The 21,686-nt window shown below is 42.9% G+C and overlaps 1 protein-coding gene across 6 annotated transcripts in view; it reads right to left on the minus strand.

Moving 5' to 3' along the window:
* Window positions 1–800: 800 nt before the first annotated feature.
* Window positions 801–21,686, minus strand: part of SGMS2 (sphingomyelin synthase 2) — a 96,512-nt gene continuing 75,626 nt past the window's right edge. For all 6 annotated transcript variants that reach the window (XM_006061879.3, XM_006061878.3, XM_006061876.4 and 3 more), the window contains 4 exons: window positions 18,642–18,759; window positions 9,410–9,563; window positions 3,371–3,537; window positions 801–1,451 (listed from right to left, as the gene is read on the minus strand). In XM_006061879.3, the coding sequence (XP_006061941.1) occupies window positions 1,248–1,451; window positions 3,371–3,537; window positions 9,410–9,563; window positions 18,642–18,759 (643 nt within the window). In that variant the 3' untranslated portion in view covers window positions 801–1,247. The remainder of the gene's footprint in view (window positions 1,452–3,370; window positions 3,538–9,409; window positions 9,564–18,641; window positions 18,760–21,686) is intronic.

Here is a 21,686-nt window from a genome sequence, read left to right on the forward strand (position 1 = left end):
ATCTTTTTTTTTTTAACATCACCTGAAAGAACTTGAGAAACAGCTACCCCCCTTTCCTGAGGAACCGTCACCATCTAACGCGCCCATTCCAACCGCAGATTTCAGTGCAGCACCGTGGTATCATTTCAGGGTCAAAGTAAAATTACTCAACTGTGGTATGTGTCCTTAGGACCAGTACATAAGAAACGAGTCTCTTGCTAAAAGGCAAGGATGAGATCAACTTTTGGACCCCCTCTTGGTTTTTCCACAAAGCACAATGGAACTAGGAAGAAATGGTTTTCAGTGACATGTGACCAATTGGATTTCTGAGTTCCAATTCACAGCTCCATGACAGATCTCAGCCAGGGTGTGTGTGAGCTGGCAGAAAAACACAGGCTTGTTCCCCACAGGGCAGGAGGGTCAGTTCACACACCCATGTATGTTCAGCCTGTGCTACACTGTTGGCTGCCTTGGGGGGTACAGGTGCGAATCTACCAGGTGGAGAACAGAAGCCCCCCTCATTCGCATACACAGCGCCATGTCTCCTGTAAACCTGTCATAGGGATCTCGAAATATTTACACACATGTGAAATCTGCGGGGTGTCTCAAATACTTCTCTACTGACTTAGTTCACTTTTTAAGTTATAAAATTATCAGTTAAAAAAAAAATAAAGTGAAAATGACACATAGTACATTGGCTGGTAGCAGCAGCACATATTCCCAGACCTGACCCTGACCTCCCCTGAGGCAGGGCAGAAGCAAGGTTCACCCAAAGGTCACTCACAACCCACGGCTGCGAAGCCGAACGCTAAAAACCACTCTCAACATTTGGAGATTTTATTTACACAGTAGCTGTCTATATCCAGATATCTTTATTTATTTAAAATTTTAACAAATTCTTTTGACCTTGGAGGGAAAAAAAAAAATCCTGAAAAAATTCTGAAGTAGAGAGCTTTCCTGGAGAAAGAATAAGGAAGGAGTAGCATGTTCTTTGGCACCTCTTTTAACAAGCTCATTAGTAAAATCCCCATTGGAGGGCTTGTCACCAATGAATGAAGAGCCGAAGGAGAATTTTAACTTTCTCAGGATGAATTAAAAAAAAAAACCAGTCAAAGGGTAATACTTCGTTCATCTTTCTAATCACTTGCACAAAACTTGGTCCGCTTCTTCCTTTAGTGATCAGTTTTCCTAAAATAAAAATCAAAACTATACCTTTGGTTACAGCGTTAACTCTTTTGGTGTAAGAGCTGATGCCTCTGCTCTGCTCCTCAGGTAGATTTCTCATTATCTTCACCAATCTTCTGAACCCGTGAGTACTTCTTGCAAGATGATTTGAAGCAGCCAGGAGGCCAGGACAGAGGCCAGGAGAAGCAGCAAGGGATCGAGCCTTGTACGTTTTTCTCAAAAAAATAAAAGATGGGGAACCACCACGCTCGAGACAAGAAATTAGTCTGTGACGACACCTTCAAGTTCTGTAAAAGACAAAGAACAGGAAAATGAGACATATTTTTCACGATTTGCCTCCTACTTTGCTTCTGAATTGAACTGTCATTTGCTATAACTGAACAGGGAAACCAGCAGAATCTGGATCTCAAGCCAACAGTCGTCGTTGCTCCTTTCCCCAACTCTGATAGGGCTTTCCAGGGGGCGCTAGTGATAAAGAACCCGCCTGCCAATGAAGGAGATATAAGAAACACAGGTTCAATCCCTGGGCTGGGAAGATCCCCTGGAGAAGGGCATGGCAAGCCACTCCAGTATTCTTGCCTGGAGAATCCCCATGGACAGAGGAGCCTGCCAGGCTACAGTCCATGGGGTCGCAAAGAGTTGGACAAAACTGCAGCGACTTAGCACGCGTGCATCAACTCTGACAAGACTCTGGCTCCACCCTCGAACCCCTCCCGTCTTTGTGGCTCAGGCAAATCTGCCTGAGATTCCAGGAAGAATGGAGACTCAGGAATGGATGTGAGAGATCTCCAGGAGGAAAAATTTTCAGGATGTGTGAGTGGTCAGATCTATGGCTCAAGGAAGACGGAAGAGTGAAAGGAGAGCTCATAAAGCTGACAGTCTTTAAGAGGAAAGATGAAGATTTCGGTGCAGTGGCATTAGTCGATATCTAGATGGGACCGGAAGAAGGAAGACGTAAGTAGGAAACAGAGCCACAAGGACAAATGAAGTAATCCATAGAAAGGGCATTTATTAGTGGGCACAACACTAACGAGAACTGGAGTTAGATCCATAGGGAATAGCATATTTCATTGTTCACAAATTCTCATAACACTGTTAGCATCAGACAATATGGAAAATGTGGTATCGGACAATAATCAGATATCCCAAGATAAGTGGGCTTCGCTGGAAGCTAAAACAGTAAGGAGTCTGCCTGCAAAGCAGGAGACCCAGGTTCAATCCCTGGGTTGGGAAGATTCCCTGGAGAAGGGAATGGCAACCCACTCCAGTATTCTTGCCTGGATAATCCCATGGACAGAGGAGCCTGGCGGGCTACAGTCCTTAGCATTGCAGAGTCAGAAACAACTGAGTGACTAACACTTTCACTTTTTTTTCTCACATCCCCAGATAAGTAAATCATGGCACGCAGACTAACTCTGTTAACACCAAGGACATACACTAAGGCTAGGAAGACACGGTGAAGGGATCATTCTGTCTTGAGACTAGAGGCAGAGAGCAGGAGATAGGCAAGGCTTCTCAGAAGAGATGACATCTGAGCCACCTCTTTGAGAATGAATGGGAGAAGAAAAAGACAGTCATATGGGAACAAGAGGCAGCAGAAATAAGGAAGGAAGGATAAGAAGGGAAGTCAGAGAGCATAGTACCACTGAAAGATGTACAAAGTCCAGTTATTCATGAGTTACTCATTTTTGCCTGACTTTAAAAGAGTTGGTGTCTTCTTCAAAATAAGTTCTCTGACTGCAAGCACAGTCCCACCCAGCTGCACAACAAAGCCTCTACAGAGAAGGCTCCTAAATTTTTATCCAATTTTAATTCTCCTATACGTTACCTGATGAGTAAAACACTGTGCTTTACAATTACACAGCATTTTACCCTTAAATGTCATTTATATGTGTGACATTCTTTAAGAGGCAGTCATCCCTATAAGGCAATTGACCTCAACCACCCATTTAGGTGGCAACAGCAGCTATTCCCATTAAGTAAGTAAGTAAGTGAAGTCGCTCAGTCGTGTCTGACTCTCTGCGACCCCATGGACTGTAGCCTATCAGGCTTCTCCGTCCATGGGATTTTCCAGGCAAGAGTGCTAGAGTGGATTGCCATTTCCTTCTCCAGTTATTCCCATTAAGCTACATGAAACCCCCGCTGTGTGCAAAGGGGGTCCCCTGCCTTTAAAGAACTTATCCAAGGATAATTTCACTGCTCTCACCTTTTCATTGGCCATGGAATGGTACCACCAGAAGAGCCGAGTTGTGATGTAATAGGCAACGATCACGTCGACGGTATAGTGTTCGTGTGCTACCAGAATGCAGATGATTCCGGCAGCGCTCAGCAGCCAGCAGATTAAGTGATACCACCAGAAGTGGCGAGGCGAATCTGGACAGCAGAAAAGTGGCAGAGTTAAGAAGCATTCCCCGAGATGAACTGAATGAGGACAGTCTACCCTAAAGACCTGCGAGAAGTCTTTCTAAGGCCAAGAAGTCACTGGCGGAGAAAATGGATAACCCAAAATTATGAGTCACTGTGAACTGCCCAGGATTTGCTCAGGTTGAGGGTCAGGGGGGCAGGGGAGGCTGCTGGTAGCAGGTCTGATAGTCATTTCCCTGCGCAGGTTGCTAACACTGCTCTAGGTTTGCTCACGCAGGTTAATAATAAGGAAGAGAACAGAATTATTTCACATTAGGTTGGCATTGGCTCACACTGGCTCCCGTAGGGACCCCACTGGAAAGAAAAAGGGTAGAGGTCAAAAGAAAAAGGTATTGTCTATGAAAACAAGGGATGACAAAGCAAGAGTGATTTTCATTCTTACATATAAACTTATTTTTATTTCTGCAGGAGAGAAAAATGGCATTTGTGCCTAGCAATATTTTGATTCTCAGCAATTTTATACTGTTATTGCCGATAGCAACTACAGGACAGTCCCTATATAAAGCTTGGGCTTCCCAGGTGGCTCAGTGGTAAAGAATCCACCTGCAGTGAAGAAGATGTGGCTTCTGGAGAAGAAAATGGGAACCCACTCCAGCATTCTTGCCTGGGAAATCTCATGGACAGAGGAGCCTGGTGGGTTACAGTCCATGGGGTTGCAAAAGTGTCAGACATGACTTAGTGACTGAACAACAACAGCAAAGTAAAAGCTTAGGATTCTTGCTAACTCACTTATGGGTTTGAGCCTTACCTAGTGAGGCCACTAAGTTCATGACACTGATCAGCTTTAAGAGAGAACTAAAGCCTGTCACCGGAGAAGATAATGGCACCCCACTCCAGTACTCTTGCCTGGAAAATCCCATGGATGGAGGAGCCTGGAAGGCTACAGTCCATGGGGTCGCCAAGAGTCGGACACAACTGAGCAACTTCACTTTCACTTTTCACGTTCATGCATTGGAGAAGGAAATGGCAACCCACTCCAGTGTTCTTGCCTGGAGAATCCCAGGGACGGGGGAGCCTGGTGGGCTGCCGTCTACGGGGTCGCACAGAGTCGGACATGACTGAAGTGACTTAGCAGCAGCAGCAAGGCCCTTCACAGGTTAAACATGATCCTGCACCCCCAACCTTCCCACACAGGCCGTAATGACACAGGTATAAATGGAACCAGCACTCATTTCCAATAAGTCTTCTTTCTCTTGAATAACTGTTTTTTTTTCTATTTTAAAGCTTTATTAGCTCACAAAGATAATAATTTAATACTGAAATTTATTTCATATTTAACTGTGATTATTTTTATGGTGATATTTACTTTGAAGTGTGGAAGAATGGTTGAATAGCAAAAAGATCCATTTCCAGAACTTTACATGATACATCAAATTAGGCATGGTTCAAATAAAAAATAAAATAGCTACTGCTCTTTAGGTCCAACGTGGAACAGTAATATGATAAACCTGTATTTGTATTTGAAAGTCTGATTTCGTACTTCTGAATGTACAACTCATCAATTCTTACTTGCTTCATCCTGCCACCAGGTTCCAGCCAATAGCTCATGGAATCTGAGAATTTTATAGCCGGGAATAGCCTTACTTCCGTAATGTGGGGGGTCAGATCCAGTCCCCATAACTGTTCTGTTAGGCTCTGAATGTTAAAAACTGAAGTAACATGCAGAAATCTGGAGCTCTCACTAAATATGCATTCTCCAGCACCACAGCACCCTTACCCTTCCCTGAAATCTCACACCAGCCTTGCTTCCTTCCCATCCTCACGGGTCACCTGCTATTTACCTTAAAAGTTCAAAATGCTTGAGCAAACCAGAACTACTTTGTGTTGATTTATCCACAAGAGGGGCTTCCCTGGTGGCTTACACGGTAAAGAATCTGCCTGCCAACGCAGGAGACCCTGGTTCCGCCCCTGGGTCAGGAAGATCGCTTGGAAGAGGAAATGGCAACCCACTCTAGTATTCTTGCCTGCAAAATCCCACGGACAGAGGTGCCTGGTGGGCTACAGTCCATGGGGTTGCAAAGAGTCGGACACGACTGAGCGATTAACACTTACGCACAAGAAGCAAAGCTGAAGTAGGTGGGGAGTAAGGAGGTGGCCCGAATGACCAATTTGCTACTCACAGAATTGAAAATCAGACTTTAGGAATATCTAGACACCCTAGCACTGCTCTCCCATAAACATATATTCCCTTCTAGCTACTACATTGGGACCACTGCTCATTAATTGAGAACACTGGTGGACCCAAATAAAAGATCTAATACAAACTATTTTGAAACAGAAATGGCAAAATGGCAATCCTCTCTGCTCTCTGATTCCATCGCCAGGGATAACCTTGAGCTGAGAGATGATGACAATTCTTAATGAACTCCACTCTCTGTGTGGGACCCCATCCCTGCTTGTCAATGACTACCAGAGACAGTGGACTCTGTGCAGTAGCAAGGTGAAAAAGAAAAAGAAAGGAAAGGTTTTCTCAACTAGTAAGACATTTGGTACTAAGAGCAAGGTGGATTTCTCCAGGCTAACTTTATAAGGAAGGAACCTAGGTCCCGATGATAATCCACTCATGACAACAGAATGTCAAACAAGGAGTGTCCCAAATGATCAAAAGTCGGGAAAGCAAAAATACACAAATGATGCATCTAACTCTAGCAGCAGAATCTTCAAAGAAACCACTGGATCCACTGCTTACTCATAACAACAATACATGGTATAATTTAGAAGCTGACTGTTTCCCCTAATTGCATAGGAAGCGGACCTAAACATGGGATACGTGGCCATACAGAGCAGATCCTAAAGTTGGGTTTGTATCCAGTGTTACAGATTTGCCCTTTTCTTTCTCACCAAAGCTTAGAGAAAGCAGAATGTAATTCTTTCCCTGCTATATGCAAACTTACACAAGTTTAAAGATCTCAAGCCCAAACCATCATACCTTTGGAAGGAAACGTGTCTACGTCCTGCACTTGCCTTTATTAAAGTAGAGAAATAATTATGAAGTTGCCCTATTGTGCTGAGGTAAAGGAACAACAATAAGCCAACATCCAGGCTGCTGCTGCTACTGCTGCTAAGTCGCTTCAGTCGTGTCCGACTCTGTGCGACCCCATAGACGGCAGCCCACCAGGCTCCCCTGTCCCTGGGATTCTCCAGGCAAGAATACTGGAGTGGGTTGCCATTTCCTTCTCCAATGCATGAAAGTGAAAAGTGAAAGTGAAGTTGCTCAGTCGTGTCCGACTCCTAGAGATCCCATAGACGGCAGCCCACCAGGCTCCCCCGTCCCTGGGATTTTCCAGGCAAGAATACTGGAGTGGGGTGCCATTTCCTTCTCCAATGCATGAAAGTGAAAAGTGAAAGTGAAGTTGCTCAGTCATGTCCGACTCCTAGCGACCCCATGGACTGCAGCCTACCAGGCTCCTCTGTCCATTTCTTACCAATTCTACCAGATCAGATGACTTGGGTTTCCAAAAATTCTAAACAGATACACGAAACTGATAGTGGAACTGCTGAAGTCAGCCTCGGTTACTAACTGTGGACTGTGGCTAATTCACTCACTTTCCTTATGCTTAAATTTCCTCTGGAAAAATGGGGGAAAACAGTGCTTCCCTCCTGGGTGGCTGCAGGGATTAAATAAGCCAATCTGCACCAAGGGCTCAGAATAGTGCCCAGCACAGAGGAAGTACTCTACTTGTTGTTATTGGTAATGTCACCTCGTCTTCAGTTATCAAACTGACCCTCAGTTTCCTGGGGGTGTTTTCTCTTCATTGCCTTGTTTTCCACCCACAGTAGCTTCATTCTTAACTTGTAACATCTCCCTGCCATCATCCTCATCTTCTATAAGCTTTTGTGATATACAGATTAGACGGAAGATTGTACCACCCAAATGAACCTCTAAACCGGAAAGTGACTGACCTTACACAGAGATGGGACCTTTCCAGAGCAGAAGTTAGAATGAGACCCACACACAACATAAATCGCTCTGCCCACCACCCAGAACCAACAACTAGGTATTAGAAATTTCAGAAGACTGGAGTTGAAGGAGATACTGGTGCCCAGCCAGAGCTAGGTTCCTGTCTTCCGCCACTTCCCCAACAGTGTAAGAACATAAAGAAGACAGGAAAGGGCCGAAGGCCCTCTGCCTTCAAGGCAGACAGTGTGACAAAGGCCCAACACTTCACAGACTGTTCACCCTACTCAAGGCTTGTATGTAGCATTTAGAAAGAAAACAATTCAGAAGATATACAATTGCCATCAAAAAACAAAAAGACTTCATCTACTACAGAGACTCTCATCTCTTTGGCATAATGCCCTCAAAGCAGAATTAAAACCTATATATCCCAGGCAATCTAAGGGCAAGAATTCACCTCTGCTCCACTGGAAGATAAACCTTGATGGGTCTAAACCTGTTTGGATTGATGATGGTTAAAAGAAGAAGGGAGAGAACTGAGCAAAGGGGACAGAAGGGAGGTCTCCTTCCCCTGCTTTCTGCCCAAAGACCCTTATGATATGCTTTGCAAGTGAACAGAATTGAGACAAGACTCCAAAAGAACACTGGCATGGGGATGGGGTATCTTGCAATTGAAGATGAAGGGTAATACTGACCAGCTGGTAAAAATGGAAGAAGAAGCATCACTACTTCAAAAGAATTTTGAAATAATGGGCCCAACTACACAAAGCCTCAGAAATCTACAAGGGGATGTGCTGGCAGCCAAAATCAAATACAGTCCCCACCCCTCTGTCCAATGAACAAGATATTATTCTAGGCCCGCTCCCCATGAAGTTATTGGAATACACAAGAATTTTGTATAATGAGAATTAAGTATATAAATATGGAAAGATATTTCACATTCTCATCTCCATGTTGCTTTTTTTTTTTTAAATACTATAAAATTTCTACAGCCTAACTTAAATCAGACAGTTGAACTTCAAAATATTTTTGAATGGATGGAAATTTTTTTTTAAATTTTATTTTATTTTTAAACTTTACATAACTGTATTAGTTTTGCCAAATATCAAAATGAATCCGCCACAGGTATACATGTGTTCCCCATCCTGAACCCTCCTCCCTCTTCCCTCCCCATTCCATCCCTCTGGGTCGTCCCAGTGAAATGGTCAGAATTGGCAAAATGTTTCATGAAGATGCCTATTAAAGCATAGAAAGCTACTAGAAGTGACAAAATTAGAATAAAGTGGGACAAGGAAAAGTTACAAAAGAGGAAAACATTAATCAAAGCATTGGGGATGATGAAATGAATCCGTAAAATGGAAATTTCACTCAAAAGTCCTTCCCATTTGGCTCTGGAGCACACTGATTCTTTTTGCAATAAACTTAACAACGATTCCTCTTAATTCCAACATTAAAATAGCCTTTCATACCTTGGTAGCACTAGTGGAAAAGAATCCACCTGCCAAAACAAGAGACTATAAGAGACTCTGGTTTGATCCCTAGGTTAGGAAGAGCCCCTGGAGTAGGAAATGGCAAGCCACTCCAGTATTCTTGCCTGGAAAATCCCAGAGACAGAGGAGTCTGGCGAGCTACAGTCCATAGGGTTGCAAAGTCGGACACAACTCAAGTGACTTAGCATGCACACACCTTAAGTACTAACCAAGGAGGGAGACATTTTGGAGACATGCTGAATGTTAGCAAGAAGCCAGGGTTAAGATTTAACCCTTCAGTGTTCATGACTGGTTGAAATGATTTTTAATATACACACACACACCCCTCTTTCCATGGCTCTCAATTTCAACAGAATAAGCGCTCATCAGTTTCAGGGCCTAGGGATTCCAGTCACTGCGAGAGTCAACAAAGCAGCAATGAGTTATCACTTACATTCTTTGATGAACAAATAAGTAAGCGTCAGCACAACTGTGTGGCCGCTGAAGAGGAAGTCCCCACACAAGATGTGCGATCCCGTTATGGACAATCCACCGCCAGAGATCAACCGTAGAATCCGCTGTACTTTGGCCTGAGAGTCTCCGTTGAGCTGAATGACACAAGAAGATCAGGAAGAAAATTCACAAGCTGATCAATCAAGCGTTAGCCTAATTTATGTGACATTTACAAAGGTCATCAGTTGTGATTTTTTTCCTTTTTAAGTCAAAAAGAATCCAAGGGGGAAGCTCCTCAAACTGGGTTTTATTCATTGCATTGGCCAGTTTTAGTGACACGTTTTAAATTATTCAGTATGTTACTAATAATACGTCTTGGTGGTGGTGTGTCCTTGGGCAAAGCTTTTAAAAATATTAATAACCAATGACTTCACCACAGTTATGCACTGAAAAGATCAAAGCTCCTCTCTTTCCTCTTTGCAGGGGAAGTCGGGGTTTCGGATAGTTAATATTTGATTCGGCTGCCCTCCACATTACTAATACTCTACAGAGTATTCCTACCTTGTGTCAAGTGGGCAGCCTAGGGGGTGCATATAGTTGTATTAATGTCTGATCCAAACATCTGCAGTTAAAAAGAGCTGCAATTTGTTAAATAATTTAAATAGGTTTGAAAATGATGGATTAGCGATGCACTGGTTGCTTTAAAAGGAGTGGCTTGATCAGGAAAAGCATTCTCAGAGCAATAATCTGTGTGCCATGGCAGGGGGTCAGCGAAGGGCTCGCCTGGGCGAGGGTGGAGAAGCCCCGAGAAGCCATCATGATGACACAGGAGACAATGACGGAGTAGGGCAGGAGTTTGATACAATAGTCAAAGGTTTATAACCCATTCAAACTTAAGCATACAGATCTCTCTTACATGTAGAATCTACTACAAAATGCAATAAACTAGTGAATATAACAAAAAAAGAAGCAGACTGACAGATATACAGAAGAAACTAGTGGTTACCAACGAGAAGACAGAGCCGGGGAGAGAGGCAACACAGGGGTGGGGACGTGGAGGTACAAACTGCTGGGTGTAAGAAACGGAGATGCACTTGTGGGCACAAGCCATCGTCAACCCAAAGGTTTAGACCCATCAACTTTTATCTTCCAGTGGAGCACAAGTGATGACTTCTTGCCCCTAGATTGCCCAGGGTTACAGGTTTTATGGACGGACTTGCAGACACAGCGGGGCAAGGAGAGGATAGGCTGAACTGAGAAAGTAGTGGGAAGCTGCTCTACAACATAGGGAGAGCAGCGTGGCGATCTGTGATGATCTAGAGGGGTGGGGCGAGAGAGCGGAGGGAGGTTCCAGACGGAGGGGGTTTATATACAATTTTGACGGCTTCCCATTGTTGTATGGCAGAAATCAATATAACATTGTAAAGCAATTATCCTCCAATTTAAAAAAAAGTCTCAAGGATGTATTGTACAACACAGGGAATACAACCAATATTTCATAATAACTGTAAGTGGAGTGTAACCTTTAAAAATTGTACTAAAAAACAACAACAAAACCCAAACCTTAGGTATACGGGAAGGAATAGTGGACTGAGCGGGAATACATGAGAAATTGGAATACTTAAATGCTGGGCCACGGGGTGGAAGACTTCGGATCAGCCTAATATCAAGTGAATAGGTTTAGAAAAGCAAAGAATGATACTCAGAAATAAAACGAAGTAAGAGTAGACATGAGAAGAGAAATATAGAAAGACGGTCAATGACTATGTGCTTGGGGCCTGTGCGCACAGCTACGCGACATGCTGTCCCTCACACTCAGTGACAATCCTTCTAGGCAACTGGCCCCTGACATGTAGCCAACCCGATCACAGTGGTGGTTCAAGTCTTTGGCAGTGTAGACAGGTAGTGTCTAGTCCAAGTAGACGTGCAGTGGTAAAAGAGGGTAAGATGTGTACAGATGGGTAAGAGGACAGTCCAGTCTCCAAAGCAGGTGGAAAACCATCCTGTTCAGTACCATAGGAACGGGGGCAGGAATCTTTGTCTAAAAATTTTCCAATGAAAAGTATCTTATGGATCTGGAAACATGTCTGGTATTCAGATGACCCCTGTAAAAAGCCAAACACACTATGCTGAGGTGACAGTTAAGTGTAGGGTTCTGTAGCACAAGATGATGGGAAATAGGATTAGAGGTCAAGGTAAGAAACTGGAGGTTTCAAGGAAACTCCTTCCAAAGTTGGCTCAGGCCAAGCCCAGGAGGCAAATCCGAGAGAACATACAGGTTTCATTGAGTTGACAGTCCTTAAAACAAAAATGTAAGTAACAGGTGACCCTGCCTTGAAAAGATAGAGCTAGAAGGCAGTAAAGGATCCACAGGGGATTCCCAGGGCATGCTAGTGGTAAAGAACCTGCCTGCCAATGCAGGAGACATGAGAGACACAGGTTCAATCCCTGGGTTGGGAAGATCTGCTGGTGAAGAGCATGGCAACCCACTCCAGTACTCTTGCCTGGAGAATCCCATAGACAGAGGAGCCTGGTGGGCTACAGTCCATGGGGTCACAAAGAGTCGGACATGACTGAATTACTAACACTTTCACTACTTTCTCGCTTTTCAAAGGATGCGTACCCGGGGAAGAGAAGGACTGTTGACAGAGCTGCAGGACTCACTGCAAACCACATGAAATGTTGTGAAAGCCCTTGATGTGCAGGATGGAATCCAGCACGCGCTTTATCAGATCTGAGGTGGACCTTCAGGAATTTCTGGTTGTGCGGTTGGTACAGACTGTCAACACTGAGATCAAATAAAAAGGTACGAACACTCCACCCGACCATTGTGTTCTCAGTTTTAAGAACACATTATTCTTCACTTCAAAACCATAATAATTTTTTTTTAATCCACTCACCTACCCCAATTCAATGCTTGGATTTTCTAAGTGCAAAAACACTTAATCCAAAGGTATAACCAAACCAGGAGCGAAAATACTACCGCCACCCATACTCTCCGCCCCCCTCCCTTCCAGCAGTGTTCAGGTATGAAGATCTGCAATAGCAGTTCACAGGACAGAGCAAGGGCTCTCTTCTGCTCCTCCTGTACTTTCTCAGTTCTTAATCTCTCAATCCTGTCACTGCTATCTTAGACGTCAGAACACGCTCGGCATAAGTGCCAAATAGAACTTCAAGAAAGGAAGTGTAAAAAGAGGGTGTAAAGAAAACTGGGGAAGGGGCAGGTAACAGAGCTGAGATTAATGGATTTTTCCCTGTGTGTGTGCATCCTCAGTCACTTCAGTCATGTTCGATTCTTTCAGACCCTGGGGCCTGTAGCCTGCCAGGCTCCTCTGTCCATGGGATTCTCCAGGCAAGAATCCTAGAGTCAGTAGCCATTCCCTCCTCCAGGGGATCTTCCCGACCTAGGGATTGAACCTAGGTCTCCTGCATTGCAGGCGGATTCTTTACCTTCTGAGTCACCAGGAAAACCCTGCTAAGTCACTTCAGTCGTGTCCGACTCTGTGCGACCCCATAGACGGAAGCCCATCAGGCTCCCCAGTCCCTGGGATTCTCCAGGCAAGAACACTGGAATGGGTTGCCATTTCCTTCTCCAGTGCATGAAAGGGAAAAGTGAAAGTGAAGTCGCTCAGTCGAGTCTGACCCTCAGCGACCCCATGGACTGCAGCCTACCAGGCTCCTCCATCCATGGGATTTCCCGGGCAAAAGTACTTGAGTGGGGTGCCATTGCCTTCTCCGAGGGAAACCCTAGATCTGTTCTATTTCATTGGGACCTCCAGCATACACCACTTAAATTCTAGTTCCTCTTAATTTCCTCATTTTTTATACCATTCTATGCTATTTCTGAATATAGACTTGAAGATGTAAAAAAACAGAAAGAGAAGCATTGATCATAATAGCCAAAGCAGACAGAGCTCAGTGTTCTCAAGGGCTCCTCCACCTATGACCTCCACACACCATTTCCCACAAAAATAACTTATGTACAAAAGAGATCAACTTGGCTGCTGCCAAACCAGAAACCTTCCCATCCATACATTCCCTTCAATTTAGAAGAGAAGAGGTCCTCTGGACCTCTACAGCAAGGATGAGAGGGCAGCTTTCTTGGGAAAAGGAAAGTAACTGTGCCAGCCCAACATTCCTGTGGAAAAAGGGATTTGAAAACCTAAAGCATTTCATGCGAGTCCTCATAACTAGGCCAACATCCATCTAAACACAACTGTCAGAACTCAAATGTTGTGCCTGAAAACTGAAGTTTGGGTGGGTGGGATGAAGCAAATCATAACCTAAGGACTTAAACCCTAGGATGGAGAAGGAAGGAAGGCAACCAGAAGACTGCAAGCCAATGATTCTAGCGAGGGCCTTTCACTGCAGTGGCTTCTGTGACCACACCCCGTGAGTAACAGGTGACGTCAGGCATCACTGACCGGTCAGACATCCTTCCAGGGCAAGTGGTTTCAGAACACACAGTCGTGTCATTGCTCTCAGTCACTAAGGGCATTCTATAGAGTCAGCAGCAAAGGAGACAGGTGTATTATCTAACAGTTTTGTAACCACAAATCTAAGGAGCGCTGGAAGCCGGAGGCTGGACTACATTTAAAATGCAATTCTGCTCCCTGTTCTGTCAAACCACGTCATCCCTAGTCAAACAAACTGATGGGTGTTTGCTTTACTGAGCCACAGTCTAGGCACCCAAACCCTGCTGATGCTTCAGAAAGAGGGTCTGGGTCTTGACAATTGAACACAGGGGCCAATTGGCAAGGATGTCCCTAGAGCTTCCCTGCAAGTCTTTGCACCTCAGTTACTCAGCAGTAACATCTGCTCTTGTGGCTTCTGAAAATTGTACATTTTCCATAGAAGATAATCTCCAATTTACTTCTTTCTGTAAACATAGCAATTCATCCCTGTAAATCACACCTTTTACTAGGATGGGCTTGCCTTCTCTCCTGTGGCCATTTCCTCATTTAACCCACCACAATAACCCCTTAGAAGTATTTATTATGCCTCTGAACTTCTCCCATGCCTTAAATTAGTTTCACTAAAAATCAGCCAATGTTTAATTCAATATGTACACTGTTTTAATTACACACACTTTCTGCCTTGATGGCTTTAGAAAATTAGAGCTTCTCAAACCACATCTATATTTGGTGAAGGAGACTGTTGACTTCTTTAGAACAACTCTATTTTTTCTCTCCACCTTGGACATCTGCTTAGTGTTCAGTAAAAAATGTTAGGCTTTACTCCCTTGCCCAGAAAGCACATGATTTGCACGTTTCCTTTTTTATAAACCAGGGCACACTGGAGTCTAAGATGATTAACAGCTCTCTTGAGAAATGACTCTACCTGGAGAAACTATAAATCCTGCTTACAATAGTCTCAGTATCCATTCTCACATTCTGTCTCAGTAAATGGGTGAATTTAATTCAGATGACCATTATATCTACTACTGTGGGCAAGAATCCTGCAGAAGAAATGGAGCTGCCCTCTTAGTGAACAGAAGAGTCCACAATGCAGTACTTGGGTACAGTCTCAAAAATAACAGAATGATCTCCGATCATTTCCAAGACAAATCATTCAACGTAACAGTAATCCAAGTCTATGCCCCAACCACTGAGGCCAAAGAAGCTCAAGTCGAATGGTTCTATGAAGACCTACAAGACCTAGCACTAACACCAAAAAAATATATGTCCTTTTCATCACAGGGGATTGGAATGCAAAAGTAGAAAGTAAAGAGATAACAAGCAAGTTTGGCCTTCGAGTACAAAATGAAGCAGGGCAAAGGCTAACAGAGCTCTGTCAAGAGAACAACATACTAGTCATAACAAACAGCTTTGTCCAACAACACAAGAGATGACTCTCCACATGGACATCACCAGATGGTAAATATAGATATCAGACTGATTATATTCTTTGCAGCCAAAGATGGAGAAGCTCTATACAGTCAGCAAAAACAAGACCTAGAGCTGAGTGTGGCTCAGATCATCAGTTCCTTATTGCAAAATTCAGACTTAAATGGAAGAAAGCAGGGAAAACCACTATGCCATTCAGGTAGGACCTAAATCAAATCCCTTATTATTATACAGTGGAGGTGACAAATAGATTCGAGGGACTAGATCTGGTAGACAGAATGCCTGAAGAACTATGGACAGACGTTTCTAACACTGTATAGGAGGTGGTGACCAAAACTATCCCAGAGAAAAAGAAATGTAAGGAGGCAAAGTGGTTGCCTGAGAATTTAAAAATAGCTGAGGAAAGAAGAGAAGCAAAAGGTAAGGGAGAAAGGGAAAGACATACCCAACTGAATGTAAAGTTCCAGAGAACAGCAAGGAGAGATAAGAAGGCTTTCTTCAATGAACAATGCAAAGAAATAGAGGAAAACAATAGAATGGGAAAGACTAGAGATCTCTTTATGAAAACTGGTGATAACAAAGGAACATTTAATGCAAGGGTAGGCGCAATAAAGATCAGAAATGGTAAGGACCTAACAGAGGCAGAAGAGATTAAGGAAAGGTGGCAAGAATACACAGAGGAGCTATACAAAAAACATCTTAATGACCCAGATAACCACAGTGGTGTGATTCACTAACCTAGAGCCAAACATCCTGGAGCATGAAGTCAAGTGGGCCTTAGGAAGCATTACTACGAACAAAGCTAGTGGACATGACGGAATTCCATCTGAGCTATTTAAAATACTAAAAGACGATGCTGTTAAAGTGCTGCACTCAATATGTCAGCAAATCTGGAAAACTGAGCGGTGGCACAGGACTGGGAAAGGTCAGTTTTCATGCCAATCTCGAAGAAAGGCAATGGCAAAGAGTGTTCAAACTACCATACAATCACACTCATTCCACACACTAGCAATGTAATGGTAAAAATCCTCCAAGCCAGGGTTCAGCAGTAAGTGAACCAAGAACTTCCAGAAATACAAGCTGGGTTTAGAAAGAAAAGGCAGAGGAACCAGAGATCAAATTGCCAACATTTGTTTGATCACAGAGAAAGCAAGAGAATTCCAGAAAAACATCCACTTCTGCTTCACTGACTACAATAAAGCTTTTGACTGTGTGGATCAAAACAAACTGCGGAAAATTCTTAAAGATATGGAAATACCAGACCATCTTACCTATCTCATCTCTTTCCTGAGAAACCTGTATGATGATCAAGAAGCAACAGTTAGAACCGGACATGAAACAATGGACAGCTTCATTCAAAATTGGGAAAGGAGTATGTCAGGCTGTATATTGTCACCCTGCTTATTTAACTTATATGCAAAGCACATTATGTGAAATGCCAGGCTGGATGAATCACAAGCTAGAATCAAGACTGCTGGGAGAAATATCAACAACCTCAGATACGTAGATGATAATAGTCTAATGGCAGAAAGTGAAGAGGGATTAAAGAGCCTCTTGCTGAGGGTGAAAGAGGAGAATGAAAAAGCTGCCTTAAAATTCAACATTTGAAAAACTAAGACCATGGCATCTGGTCCCATCACTTCATGACAAATAGAAGCAGAAAAAGTGGAAGCAGTGACAGATTTTACTTTCTTGGGCTCCAAAATCACTGCAGACAGTGACTACGGCAATGAAATTAAAACACACTTGCTCCTTGGAAGGAAAGTTATTACAAGCCTAGACAGTGTATTAAAAAACAGAGACATCACTTTGTCAACAAAGGTCTATATAGTCAAAACTATGGTTTTTTAGTAGTCAGGTACAGATGTGAGAGTTGGAGCATAAAGAAGGCTGAGTGGGAAAGAATTGATGCTTTTGAACTGTGGTGTTGGAGAAGACTCTTGAGATTCTCTTGGACTGTAAACAGATCAAACCAGTCCATCCTAAAGGAAATCAACTCTGGATAGTCATTGGAAGGACCGATGCTGAAGCTGAAGCTCCAATACTTTGGCCACTTGATGTGAAGAGCTGACTCGTTGGAAAAGACCCTGATGCTGGGAAAGATTGAAGGTAGGAGGAGAAGCAGGTGACAGAGGATGAAATGGTTGGATGGCATCACCAACTCGATGGACATGAGTTTGAGCAAGCTCTGGGAGATGGTGAAGGACAGGGAAGCCTGGAGTGTTGCAGTCCATGGGGTCGCAAAGAGGTAGATACGACTTAGCAAATGAATAACAACAACAATCTGAGCAAAAGGCCACTCTATCTTTCCAGTTACTAAAAACTCTGAGTTTATCCTTGATTTCTTTCTCTTAAACCCATGTCCAACTTATTAGTATATCCTGTTTGCTCCACCTTCAAAATCTATCCCAAATGGAATGACTTCTCCTCACTTCCGCAGTCACCACCAAGGTTCAAGTTCCTACAATGGGCTAAAGGTCCCGTGAAATATGCGACTGCATCATCTCAACTTTTCACAACTCTGCTCAGCCACTCAGGTCTCCCTGCTATTCTGGAATGCACCACAACGGTTATTTCCTTGTCCTGGAGTTCTCACCCCATCCACATGGCTCACTCCCTAAGCCTGGTTGTCTAAAAGCTTTCTTATTGAAGAAGTTTTCCTGACCACTCTGCAAAATAGTGTTGTTGTGTTTTAGTTGCTCAGTCATGTCTGACTCTTTGCGATCTTACGGACTGTAGCCCACCAGGCTCCTCTGTCCATGGGATTTCCCAGGCAAGAATGCTGGAGTGAGTGCTCATTTCCTTCTCCCCGGGATCTTCCCAACCCAGGGATGGAACCTACGTCTCCTGCATTAGCAGGCAGATTCTATACCACTGAGCCATGGGGGACACTTGTATAAAATAGTACCTACCCTCAGAGTCCCTTTCACCCTTACTCAGCTTTGTTGTTCTCCAACTGACAGCTACTTGACCTACCACCGCGTAACAAGTTATGACTATTTATTCACTGCCATCCTTCCATAAGAACATACATTCTCAGAGGAGGAGAACTTCATTTTGGTCATTGCTATCCTACAGCGCCTGGGATACAAAAGGAACTTAATACTTTCAAAATGATTGGATGAATGAGAAAATGAGATGGCAAAAAAGCAGAGTCCAAAATCCGGCAGTAACTTCCGGGTAGCAGAAAATAAAAGTTTTATGCACAAAGACATACATTTTATTACCACATTTTCATTTCCCCCCCACCCCCAAAATCCAAAGCAAAGCAGAAAATGTGTTAGATTTCAGTTAACACATATGAATGTGTCTAGGAGAACGAATAACAGAGAGCAGGTGCTCAATCACTGCTTAACACCCTCTAAAGGGTAATTCGGAGGGGCTTACCTTTGGAGCACACTGGAAATGCATTCCAGGCACCGGGAGGGTAGTGACATACATTGTGATACAGCGATATAGGTATAAAGTTCCAATGATAAAAAAGAATCTGCGCCCCACTATTGACCTAAGGAAAAAATAGGGATGGGGAAAAAATAGGTTTACTGGGGCTTTTTGATCCTAAAGGCAATATAAAATAAGGTTTAACAAAAAAAATAAAATAAAATAAGGTTTAACAGAATAAAAAATATCTGCAGTTTTCTGAACTAAAGATTCACGTACTGCGATCAATCTAGGTGGGTTGGGCCCCAAAGGTGTGATGAGTCTCTGGTGAGTTAAAGTAGTTTAAAGGTTAAACAACCACCACTCCTTAAAAAAGCACTCTTTGCCAGAGAATTCAATGAACCTCTCTATGTTGTCAGTCAATCCACTGCATTAATAAGCCCTCTCTTGGGAACACAGCAGTGGTATAAGCGAGCCACAGCCACAGAGGAATTTAGTAATGAGCTAAGGTGATACTACATAATTGGGCACACAGGGAAATGGGACAACTCATTTAACCTAAGTTATATAAGCAAGGGTTATTTGGGGACCATCCAAAAATACTCTGACAACTTCGGCATGAACTATTTTGTCTATGACTATAGATTTTCAGAGAATTATATTTTGAAGACGGTCAAAGGGTCCTCGTGCATTTAAGGATATTTAAGAGTGAAGCTGTAAATTTCACCCTTATTTTATGCATTCTTGATGGAAAGAGGCAAAAAAATTTAAAAATCTACAAGTCCTTTTTCACTTTGTATGTTTTGACTAACATTAGTCCTGTCCTTTGCCCTCTGAGTCCTTAGTCTAAGGCAGTGGTTCCTAGAAGCTGGCTCTGAGCACATTGTCTCCAAAGGGAAAGGCTTTGCCTGTCTGCACCACTGCCTCATGGGCTCCTGAATACGCATGGGAAGTTCTGAAGACGGGACTTCTCTAGTGGCTCAGGGGCTAAGACTCCTTGCTCCCAATGCAGGGGGCCTGGGTTCGATTCCCAATCAGGGAACTAGATCCCACATGCCACAACCAAAGCTCCTGCATGCCACAACTAAGACCCAGGACAGCCAAATAAATATTTTTTAGAAAATAAAAAAAAAGAGTTCTGAAGATGGCCCTGCTGTGCAGTCAGAGATGGGTCTATAAACTCTGGGCTCTGGGGATTAAGACATGGGTGAGACCCACAAAGCCCTTAGAATTACTAGTTGTAACTTTCCTAGTACATAAAATATATTACTCCAGGTCCCCCATTTTCAGAGCTCTCAAACTTCCCAAACCAGATCTTCCCAAAGATCTCTGGAAAAACAGACAGTTCCAGGCATGTGGCATATTTTAAGTTTTATCTGAGACTGCAGTCTGCTGTGGATCATGGTCTAATTCAGGTAACTGTTGAGACTTCTAATTTAAAGAATTATGTACAGATATAATTTTAGCTGTCTGTCTCCAAGAGCTATTTTAAGAAGATTCCAGGGTTTCTGGGGTCAAAATATATAGAGAAAAACCACCTTGACTAGTTGATGAAAGCATTTATTTATTGCAAGGCATCTCTTTCAAAGGCTTACTATTCTAGCATTGCCTTTTCTAGCACTGAAAAGGAACAGGTGATAAACACTGCTGACTGTCTCCATTTGGTTAAGTGAAAAACTATTCTCCCTTTGATTCAACCCCAGGCTCAAAAGGAGCGCTGAACTGTGCTCCATGCTGTTAGACAAGGTGAAGTAATAAGCAGGAATTATTATGAGTCAATTATATTCACTCCAGTATTCACAGTTCAGCAGTGCTCAGAACAGAAAATTAACTTAGAGGTGAAATATGCATTCTGCAGTCTTATTTAGTTTAAGAACTACTGCCAATTATTTTTCCCCCATCGCTTTGAAGGTGCTCTTAAGTGAGAGAGTGAGAGTACAAGCAGAATTTTTTATTCAGCTGGAATGTGCAAAACAAGTTATAAACATTACTCCACCAGTTACTAAAATGTTAGATCCGAATCTACCTGAAAAAGAAAAATTAGTGCGATTTCCCCCAACAAGTTTTTGCTGGTGGACTGTGACCGAAACAGTGGATGCTATTAAAATGCGTGGCTGGCTTATGTGACTACAAGTTTTGATGTGGTAAAACCGAAGATGGCCATGGAGAGGCAGGTAACAACAATCCTCTGGATGAACATTCAAACACACCAAGGCAGTACTTCAGGCTGGAAGCCAGCTGCTAACCAGACCCTGGAACATTTCTATTTTCATGGACATATACGAATAAAACTTTGCTCTAAAATAAAAGAGAGCAAATACCTTTGGCCTGAGCAGTCTCTCTTATATTGTGTCAATTCCAGACACTGAAAAGAAAAATGCTAAAAGTTTTTTAGCTTTTAGCGTGAAGCATGTCATAACTAACACCTCCTGTAAGAAGTTCTAAGACAACTGACAGCTATGTGATTCACTTATACATATTGAGAGACATATTTTATTTACAAGAGAATGCTCAGGAATGACTTCAGTTTGTGGAACAAGTTTTCAAAACTGCAAACTTGATGTAGAACTCTTTAGCAAAGATATATTGAACTCTTCAAATCTCAAAGCAACAACCAATTGAAAAAATAATACAGCATAAATTCCCTCTTCAAAAAATGATCTTGTGGCATTAACAATGAAATCCTATTTGACTCTGAAGTGTATTGAATACATTAGCATATATTATACTTTCAAAAGCCTTGTTTGTGGGCAATGTTTTGATCAAATTTATATTTGTGACTTAATTACTAGAATCTTAGCAAGAAAAAACATCTGAATGATGGCTGAGAAGAAAAGAGGAACTGAGGGCCCCCCCTCTTTTTTTTAATGGGCTAGCAGTCTGAATTCACAGGGAAACAGAAATAACCACTTCAGAGCTATGTCCTATTTTTAAGTGTCTTCAAAGCAAAAGTACCTGGCTTACTACACTTCCTGATTTCTGCTATTTTAAAAAGGGAAGACTGAAGCCAGTGAACTAGCTGCTCCTTTGTGATGGCGTGAGGAAACTAGA

Source organism: Bubalus bubalis, chromosome 7 (genome assembly GCF_019923935.1).
Source record: "Bubalus bubalis isolate 160015118507 breed Murrah chromosome 7, NDDB_SH_1, whole genome shotgun sequence".
In the NCBI taxonomy this organism is placed as follows: domain Eukaryota; kingdom Metazoa; phylum Chordata; class Mammalia; order Artiodactyla; family Bovidae; genus Bubalus; species Bubalus bubalis.